The 10,223-nt window shown below is 52.8% G+C and overlaps 1 protein-coding gene across 1 annotated transcript; it reads left to right on the top strand.

Moving 5' to 3' along the window:
* Window positions 1–257: 257 nt before the first annotated feature.
* Window positions 258–8,865, top strand: VPS37D (VPS37D subunit of ESCRT-I). Its single transcript, XM_031967948.1, has 4 exons — window positions 258–398; window positions 4,871–5,042; window positions 6,278–6,360; window positions 7,480–8,865. Exons 1-4 carry the CDS (start codon window positions 258–260, stop codon window positions 7,885–7,887), a joined length of 804 nt encoding a protein of 267 aa, XP_031823808.1. The 3' UTR covers window positions 7,888–8,865.
* The last annotated feature ends 1,358 nt before the right edge of the window (window positions 8,866–10,223 follow it).

The raw sequence follows: 10,223 nt of genomic DNA, 5'->3' as shown, positions 1-10,223 counted from the left end.
AAGCGGGATCGGGGTTGGATGCCGCTCGCCTGGCAGAGGCGACGCTTGCCGGGGACCACTGGGCCTCCGCGATTCGGGCCGTGGAGTGGGGGCTTCTGGGCCCCCGGGGTCGGGGCGGCCGGGGCGGCGGCTCCTTTAAGAGCGGCGGCAGCGCCCTCTGGCGGCCAGCCTGGGCTGCGGCCGATCCCGCGGCCGATCCCGGAGCCGGAGCCGGAGCCGGGGCCGGGCCTGGGGGCGGCGGCGGCGGTGGCGGCGGCATGTACCGGGCCCGGGCGGTGCGCGCGGGGCCGGACCCCGGGAGCCCCGGGGGCCGCTTCGGGATCCTCAGCACGGGCCAGCTCCGGGACCTGCTGCAGGACGAGCCCAAGCTGGACCGGATCGTGAGGCTCAGCAGGAAGGTAGGTAGGAGCGGTGTAGACGGGGCGGGCCGTGTAGACGCGGCCGGCCCCGCCCCGCCCCGCCCTGCTCCGCCTCTGGGCCCGGGGCGGGGAGGGAGGCGCCCTGGGACCTGCCCCTGCTGGGGGGTCCCCCCGGGGCTGGGGGCTGGGGGGCCGGGACCAGGCCGGAGCTCGGGACTGGGGGAGGGGGCGCCGAGGACGGAGGCGCTGTGGTCTGGGGGGACCCCCGGGGGGGGCGGCGGGCGGTGTGGCCGCGCCTAGTCGGGGCTCCCAGGCCGTGGGGGAGAGGACAGGTGTGCATCCATCCTCCCCGTGCTCGGGGGAGGGGCGGCTGGGCACTTGGCGGGGGGGCGGGAGGGGGCCGACCGGGAAGGCCCCAGGAGTCTGTGGGGACCGGACGGGAGGGGCGGGTGGGGGCATTCTGTTGGTGACAGAGGGGGAGGGGCCGGGGGCTCCATACGGCAGCGCACGGAGGGGTGGGCTTGCCCTATAGAGGACAGAGGGGAAGGGGCGTGTGTGTGTGTTTTCTATAGGAGCCCAAGGAGGAGGCGGTGTGTACATTCACGGGGGACAAAAGGGGAGGGGTGGATAGGTGGGTGTGCATTCTGAAGGGGACAGGCGGGGAGGATCTGGCTTCTAGAGGACAGAAGGGAAGGTGTGTGTTCTATAGGAGGCTGAAGGAGGAGAGGGGCCAATCTGTAAGGAAGAAGAGAGGGGTGGGTGTGCATTCTGCAGGGGGCAGAGGGAGGGCGCATCCTTGCAGGACTGGGGGGCAAGTGTATTGAGGGGCTCCGAGAGGAAGAGGGGTGTGCTTTCTCTGAGGGACCCAAGGCTTATGTCTCTCCTAGGTTCAGAGAGAATATATATAGTCCATAGGGGCCAGAAAAGAAGGTATGTGACCAGAGACAGAAGGAGGATGTGTAGAATATAGGGAAGGAATAGAAGGCAGGAGGGGAGGGAGGGCTGTGTGTATCTTACAGAGGGTAAAGGGCAGGATTGTTTGGCATCCTAAGGGAGAAGATATAAGTTGTCTACTATAGAAGTTAGAAGGAGAAGATGGGTGCATTCTATTGGGATAGAAGGGGAGGCTACATAGCTTATAAAAGACAATGATATGAGGGTGGTTTTCCTGTAGGAGACAGAAAGGGATATATTTTAGGGGGAAAGCTGGAGAAATGCAGGTATGTTCATCCTAAAGAGGATAGAAGAAGGTCTGTGGGGGACAGAAGGAATATCTACATTACCTCACATGGTTTTTAGGGTAATGTTCAGGGCTGATGTATTCTACAGGACATAGAGGGGAAGGGCTGTGCATTTTTATGGGCTAAAGGAGAAGGCTATGTATGTATGTATTCTATGGGGAATAGAAGGAAAAGGCACAGAGTTAAAGCCTTATATCCTAATAGGCTACAGAAAGACATTTGAGAACAGAGGAAGGGGGTGTGTATATTGTAGGAGAGAAAATATAGAAGAGATACATTGTATCAAGACTTGATACTTACCAAGCAATATAATCACTGGCCAGTCACTTATTCGATTTCCTCACCTGTAATAATACTTGGGCTCTTGAGAGGGGTATGTAGATTACAGAAAAGAAAACACAGAAGAGATACATTGTATCAAAGCTTGATACTTATTAACAATATAGTCATGGGCCAGTCACTTAAACATTCGATTTCTTCACCTGTAATAATACTTGGGCTCTTGAGAACAAAGGGAGGGGGTATGTATATTACAGGAGAGAAAGCACCAAAAAGATACATTGTATCAAGGGTTGATACTTACTAGCATCTAGTCATGCCAGTCGCTTAACATTCGATTTCCTCACCTGTAATAATACTTGGGCTCTTGAGAGGGGTATGTAGATTACAGGAAAGAAAGCACAGAAGAGATACATTGTATCAAGGCTTGATGCTTATTAACAATGTAGTCATGGGCCAGTCACTTAAACTTTCGATTTCTTCACCTGTAACAGGGAAATAATAATACTTGGGCTCCTTGTATCACAGGGTTACTAGGAGAAAAATCATTGTAAACCTCGGGGAAGCAAGTGTTTGTTATTAGGGGTTGAGAGAAGAGAGGTAGATGTGCGTTCTAGAAGGGACTTTAGAGTCCAACCCCTTTATCTGACAAATGAGGAAACTGAGGCTAGAGGAAGGTAAGAAGTGATTTGCTCAATATCATGCAGGAAGTGGGATTTGAACCCAGGTCCTCTGACCGTTTTTTAAATGATATCATGTTGCCTCCTCATATGTGGGGACAGCAAAAGTGGGTGAATGTGGGCCCTGAGTGAATGTACAGATACTTCAGCTCTGAGTGGATGAAATTTTATAGAAGGTAGAGAAGAGTGTCCTTCAGCATAAATAAAACCAAGTGGTATCTTCAACCCTCCTGGTCCAAAAGATCTCTGTGATCAGAGACATCCCCTCCTGCTCTGGGATTTGGAGTCAAAAGATTTCTGTTCAAATCCAGTCTTTTGGGCAAGTGACTTTATCTGTGGCTGGTGCTCAGTTTCTTCATTTGCAAGATGAAGGAGCTTGACTAGAATTTCTCCTAGGCCCCTTGCAACTGTAATGACAGAAGCAGAGGTGGGGGTCTCTGGGTGTGTAATGTGGTATCCTGTAGTTTCTTCCTATAGTGGTTTTTATTTTATTTTTGTTACAAGGGAAGGCTCACCTCGGGAGCAGAGTTGGGAAAGGGTATAGCTGGAAATGACTCCAGTAAAAATACAGAGGGCACCAATAAAAACAAACAAGATCCCCCCAAAAACAATTCTGTGGTGCAAGTTTTAATTCAGAGGCCCAACAAACTGGATTCACTCTCCCTTGGAAACTGTAAAATCTCTCAAAGTTCCTCCATTGTCCCATGGACAAAGGGAAGGACATGTATGTCAGAGGTCCTATGGGAAATTGGGCATTGCTCCCTCTGACCTTTGACTCCTACCCAGGCAGTTCCAAAAAGTTGGACACCCTTTATCAGTTTTCCCTTCCCGTGTATTTGCTTTGTTGTTTAGGTTCTCATTGCTTTGGGGTTGTACCTTCCAGATCAGGTATTTTGAAAAGCCTTAGAAAACGCAGTGTCCTGCTTGTAGTGCTTAATGATTCAAACTCTGCTAGCCACATGACCTTTTTCTAGTCTTCTGTGAGTGGAAGACACTGGGTTCCATCTCTGAGGTCTGTCTCTCCCAGCTTGAATGCTCCTTGGTGCTGATTGCCATCCTGCCTGTGACTTAGTGACAGGACTCTAACTGGAGGCAGATCGTGTTGGCAGATGTGCCTGCTGGGGGCTGGGGTCCTAAAGGACCTTCCCCACCCTCTGCTCATCCCCCTCTTAGACATCTGAAAGAGTGCTCCTTTCTCCCAACTAGAGAGGGTGCACATGTGAAACAAGATGAACTCTGGGAGTGTGGGGTTGGCTAATCCTGACCTCTGAGGTCATTTAGTTCAGTTCTCCCCCCCCCACCTTTTTTTTATTAGAGGAGGAAACTAGGGTTGGAGAAGTAAAATGTCTTGTGTGAAGTCCCACAGCAAATGAAAGACACAGCTTACATTTACGTTGTGCTTTAAGGTTTACAAAACCCTCTTACAATCATCCTGTGTCACCCACATCTTAACCCTGTGTAATTCTCCCCATTTGGGAGTAATTCCCCCCAAATTTGGATATAATTCACCCCATTTAGTATACTGTTCCCCACATTTGGGATGTATTTTTCCCCATGGGATACAATTCTCCATTTTGGGGGTACCATTCCCATATTTTAGGTACAATTCTCCCCCTTTGGAGTACAATTCTCCCATTTTGGGGGTGCAGTTCCCTACATTTTGACTGTAATTCTCCCCATTTTTTGGGGGAAAAGAGAAGCTGAGATCAGGGTCACAGAATAGGTTAAGTATGGCAGGATTTGAACCTGCCTTCCTGACTCCAAGTTAGGTGCCTTGCCCACTACATTGTATCTTAAACTGTGTCTCAGACTCATAGATTTATAATGGGAAGAAACTTCCAAAGTATTCCGGCTTCAAACCCAGTGCTCTTTCCCCTGTGCCACATTTGGGGGTCTCTGGTGCTCAGCCTGGTGTCTGGCACAGAGTGAAACCCAAGAAATGTTTTTTGACTGATTGATTGCATCGTGGCCAAAGCAAAATGAGATGTCGTTTGTCCGCTGACACCTGGGAGCGCACTGTACAGGTGGCTGGGTTTGTCTCTGTCCAGGGAAGGAAAACCTCGTCAGGGCAGGGACTGTGGCTTCTCCTCCCTTCTCTGAAGTATGTTGGGATACGGGGCTGGGCACACGGCAGAGGGGTTAATTTAAAAAAAAAAAGGGGGCTGGATGGGTGGATAGTTGAACAGATGGCTGGATAGACAGATAAATAAACAGATGGACAATTATGAATGTACGTATAAATGTGTGGGCAGATCAGTGGCTGGCTGGACAGATGGATGGATGGCTGGACAGACCACTTCTTTCTCTCTAGTTCCAGGGCCTGCAGCTGGAGCGGGAGGCTTGTCTGGCCTCTAACTACACCTTGGCCAAGGAGAACCTGGCCCTTCGGCCTCGGCTGGAGATGGGCAAAGCTGCTTTGGCCATTAAGTACCAAGAGCTCCGGGAGCTGGTGGAGAGCTGTTGGGACAAACAGCAGAGGCTGGGTAAGTGCAAGGAGCCGTCCCAAGCCTGCTCTTCTGCAAAGATCCCCACTGTTTGCTCTCAGAAGCATCCCCTCCTGCCCCATTAAAGTCATCGATGGACCCGACCGTGAAGGCGGGAGCTTGGTCTGGTAACACACTGGCCGGCCCCCTGTGAGCAAAGGAGGGATTAGCTCAGTGTCATTTTAGAAAGGTTGGAGCAAGGCCCTGAGAGGTTGGGCAGAATATGGGGGCGGGGGTAAAGATAAATATTGAAGGGAGGCAGATGAAGCTAAGTCCAGAGATTTGGGTCCCAGAGGCAAGGGAAGGGCTTTATGGGGGATCCTGCATTTCCGGTGGGAAGAGGCAGGGTGCCTAGAGATTGGGTTGACTTTTTGGCTTTGGGTTGACTCTGGGCCTCGGGCTCTTCCTCCCACCCCCCCTTCATTCTGGCCTGAGGCCGAGTGGGTGATCAGGAGGATGAGGGAGGGCATCCCCCAAAGTGAAGGGCTTTGGGAATGAAGTCACTCAGATTCTCAGCCCTGGCTCTTCGACACCCTCAAAATCCCCAAGTCATGCCACAGAACAACAGTCCTCCCCCCATTCTTTACTTTACAAGAAATGGGGTGGTACTGTATGGGCCTTGTAAGCAGGAAAAACTGCATCCAAGTCTTAACTCTGACCTGTCCTGGCTCCATGATTTTCCCTTGGTAAGTCAACTCATCTTTCTGTGTCCCAAGGGAGTTCTCTGAGGTGAAAAAAGGTGCTACCTGCACTGGTAGAGGGAGTTTCTTTTTCTGGGGGATCTTATACCAGTTAAATCATACCTCCAGTCCCCATCCTTTTCCCTAACTTAGGGACTTCTGATACTTATTAGAAGGATTTGCAAAGGCAAAGAAACACTAAATAATAACTAACATTTATATATCATTTACTATGTGCTAGGCAGTGTGCTAAACAATCATTGTCTCATTTGATTTTTATAACTCAGGAAGATAGGTGTTATATTATGCCCATTTTACAGATGAGGAAACTGAGGCAAACTGAGGTGAAAGGATTTGCCCAGTGTCACATTAAGCTAGTAAGTGTCTGAGACAGGATCACTTCAATCCCAGAGGTCTGTGCACTTTGGGCCCTCTGGTTTCCCACTAGAAAGGGTGAGGTGACTCCAGGAAGATAAATTCCTGGGCTCAGGGGGCCTTGGTTCCATCCAGGAGAAGGAAGGGGGGCTAGTTTTCTTTTGTTCCTGTGGTTCCCAGAGGTGAATGTGCAGCGCTGGAACCCCCAGTGTGCCCTGAACGGGCTCCGGGCAGAACTGGAGGAAGCCGAGCAGGAGGCTGAGGTGAGGAGAGAGGGATTGCTTTTCTTTTCCTTGTGATTATTATAAAATTTATCTCGTTTTTACTACTATTTTTCATTTTCACATCACATCCATTTCCAAATTATCTCCCTTTTTCTTCTGTGTAACCAATCCAGCCCTTGTACTAAAGATTAAAACATGAGGAGGGGAAAGAAGCTTATCAAAATTAAAATAAATGCTTATGTTTGACAGTGAAGGTTGTATTTCACCCCCATAGTCCACCTCCTACAAGGAAGGAGGGAGATATATTTTTCTAAACGCTTTTTCGGGGCAAAGCTTGCTCCTTATAATTACACAATTTTTACGGACTTTTGGCTTCGGTTGTTACGGTCATTGTATTATAATTATAATATTCTTTTACTGATTCTATTTACTTCACTCTGAATCCCTTTTAAAAAATCTTCCCAGGCTTCTCTGAAATATTTTATTTCTTAGATGCCGCTCTTGCTTTTGTCCATGCACCAGAATTTGTTTTGCCCTTTAGGGGGCTGTTTTGATGGGACTTGGGGAAGAGGAGAAGGGGAGGGAGACTTTGCTTGATTGCTCTAGTTCTTTTAGAGCTCTCTCCCTGTCCCCCGAGCCGTGACGGCTCATTCTGCCAACAGCCTGGCTGTTGGGGCGGCTCTGTCCTCCACTGCCATCTCTGCGTCTCTATTCCCTTCCTCTTTTCTTTTTATCCAAATGCTTCCAAGCCCTTCTCCTAGCTTTCCTCCTCCGAGGAGCCTTCCTCGACCACCGTGGATCTCTCTTTAAGCTGTTAGTGGCTATATTCACAGCCCTTGTGAGCCAGTCTTTAGCTGTTTATGCCCTAACTCCTCATGGGATCCCAAAGACCACCTTGTCCAAGCTGCAGAGGCCCCTCAGTGGGGGCAGTGGCAGAAGCTAGGATTGGTACCCTGGTGTTGTGACTGCCTTCCAGCCCTGTGCTCTCCCTCCCAGGTAGCCAGGCTCTTCTGAGTGCTGAGGGGACACAGTGGTGGAGGGCACGAGGTGGGCCCCACATTGAGGAACTGAGGTCCCCAATCTTGATTTTTGTCTCTTGATTCCTCATCCTCCTTCCTCTCTCCCACAAAGCTCTTCTCTTGTTTCCTTGTGCCCCAGGAGCAGATGGAACAGCTGCTACTCGGAGAGCAGAGTCTAGAGGCCTTCCTGCCGGCTTTCCAGAGGGGCCGGGCCCTGGCCCATCTTCGCCGGACCCAGGCTGAGAAGCTTCAGGAACTGCTGCTGAAGCAGGGGCGGCCCCAGCCCCCCACCCCTCCCCCTCCCCCCTCGCCCCCTCCTGCCGCAGCACCCACCAAACTCTTCCAGCTGCGCTATGCCTTGGCCCCCGCCACAGCAGCTCTGCTGCCCTCAGGGGTTGCCAGGGGCCTGCCCGCAGCCCCCCGAAACCTCCCGCCTCTGGACTCCCGCCCTGTCCTCCCGCCGGGCCAGGGTTCCCCCCTGCGCCTGCTCGGCCAGGCCTCCTTGCTGAGCCCCCGGCCCCCGCAGTCCGAACCCCCCCATCGGTAGGGCTTAGGATGTGGCCCCCGCTAGGAGGGCCCCCAGACAGACTTGACACCAGGCTCCTACCACCACCATCCTTGAGGAGTGAGGTGTTGGAGGGGCAGGCTCCCCTTCCCCCAGGACTCCAGCAAGGTCCCTGCCTCTGGAGGCAGAGCCCAGGAAAAGGGGCTCCAGGAAGATGAGACAGTGGGTAGAGCTGGGGGGGGCAGGGGATTTTGCCCCCCAGCTTTGAGGGAACTGCTATTTCTCTCTCCCTGGCTGGGGTGGGGGGAGGGTTTCCGGGCTGGCCAGAGCTTGCTTTTTCCTATGCCCCAAGAAGGGAGCATTCCCACATCTAGGCTTGCAGGGTGGGGGTGGGGGCATTTTCCATGATCCACCAGTAACCTGGGAAGGGGCCTCTCGCCGGGCATGACGCCAAGGCAGCTGGAGATGTCCTCAGATTTCTACCTGGTCTCTTCCTCTCCCCTGGTTCCATTCTTGTGGCTACCAGGAGGGCCTTCACCCAGGATGGCCAGGTAGCCCTTGGGACCACACACCGTCCCCCTCCCCCCATCGGCCCATCCATACACTTCAAGCCCTGGGCACCCCCGGCATGAAGGGGTGAGGGCGCTGTGGCATTGGGGGGGGAGGGGGCGCTTCTGTCCAGCAACAAGAGCGGGCGAACCAGAATGCCCGGCACCGAGAACACTCTGTCCTTTTCTGTCTTGTCTCTTTAGAATGGGACCTCCCAGAGGGCAGGGTCCTTGTCTTTGTGTGTTCTGTCTAGTGCCCTGCCCACCAGGCCCCTCAATAAATGTGATGGTGAAGATGATGATGAGACCGGCCTACTGAACACTGCATGCTCAGCTCATTCCCACCTTCTCTGCTTGCACTGTCCTTCCCCTTCCTCTGTGCCTCGCCAACTCCCGCCCGCCCGCCCGCCCTCCAGAGTCCTACCTCTGCCATGAAGCCCACCAGGCAATAAAGTCTTTTTTTTTGTGTGCACTGCTTGCCCAGTTGGAAACACAACAGAGAGGGGGTATGTGCCAACCGGCCCCGGGGCCCCTCGGACCTCATCGCCTTGTTCCCTGGGGGCTGCTTCCCCTCCATCTGTTCCAGGCCGGATCTCTGGCCACTCGGACTATCCTCTGCTGGGAGCGTGGAGGTCGGCCCGCAGACGGGGCCTTTCCCCCAAAGGTCTTTGGCTTTTGCTCCATGGGGAGACATGGCATAGAATCTGAAGCTTTAGAGCAGGGAGAGGTTCAAGAGACCATTTAGTCCAGGACCTTTAATTTACAGGTAAGGAAACTGAGGCTGACAGAGGTGAGGGGGCTTTCCAGGGTCACACAGGTGGTAAGGGGCCAAGCTGGGGCTTGAATTCCCAATCCAGGATCACTCTCTTCACTGGATCCCTCCTGCCTCTTACTGCTATGGCCCTTTCTCCAATCAGCATCAAAGTCTAAGGCAAGCCGGGAGGCCTGGCCTGGAGACCCAGCCTGGAGACCCGGTCCAGACCTCAGGCTAGTTGATACAACTGAATCTGAGGATCACTCCCACCCACCCCTTTTTTTTTGAGACAGGGTCTTCTAGGCAGGGTCCAGCTCTCATCAGCACCCAACCTTTGACCTGAGCCTTCCTCAGACCATCTTAGACCCCATTCTCGAGGGCCAAACTTGGAGTAGACCCCCAAATCAGCATAGCTCATTACAGCTCAGAACCTCACTTCCCCAGCAGTAGGGAGCATGAGCATGACCACCATGCCCAACTGGGAGTATTAGAAACATTTTGGGATAACTTTATTTTGATGTATTTGGCTCCTTTATAATGCTCTGGATTTTATGCATTTAAAGCCATTCGGCGAGGGGGTAGGGCACTTCACTGGGCAGCCAAGGGGGCCGATGGCACAGAAGAGTTAAGAACCCCTTATTTTGCAAAGAAGTGAATTGCTTGAGGAACTCGGCACAAAGGGGCAGAACTGGGGTTTGAACCCAGGTCTTCTGACCCCTAAGCCCAGTGATCTTCCCCCATTGGGGTTAAGAGACCGGGGCAGGGTTATTCTCCAGGAAGCCAAGTATCCTCGAGGACTTGGGGCATGAGCCTGGAGGCAGGTAATTGAGTCTGCAGGGTCCTGAGTCAGCCTCCTTTCCCCCAGGACCAGGGAGGACCATCTGGTGGGCTGGATGCAGGTTGGGGGAGGAGGCCAGGATGTTCTCACCGCAGGGATGGGCCCTTGGGAGGGGCCAATGGGCCTGCTAGGGAGAAGTGTTGCCATGGCAACTGGAAGGCCCTTGAAAAGCTTCATCATAGAAGGGCTTTGTGTGTGTGTGTGTGTGTGTGTGTGTGTGTGTGTGGTGGGGGGCACT

Source organism: Sarcophilus harrisii, chromosome 4 (genome assembly GCF_902635505.1).
Source record: "Sarcophilus harrisii chromosome 4, mSarHar1.11, whole genome shotgun sequence".
Classification (NCBI taxonomy): domain Eukaryota; kingdom Metazoa; phylum Chordata; class Mammalia; order Dasyuromorphia; family Dasyuridae; genus Sarcophilus; species Sarcophilus harrisii.
The sequence above is the reverse complement of the archived record's forward strand: the minus strand, read 5'-3'. Positions and strand labels throughout refer to the sequence as shown.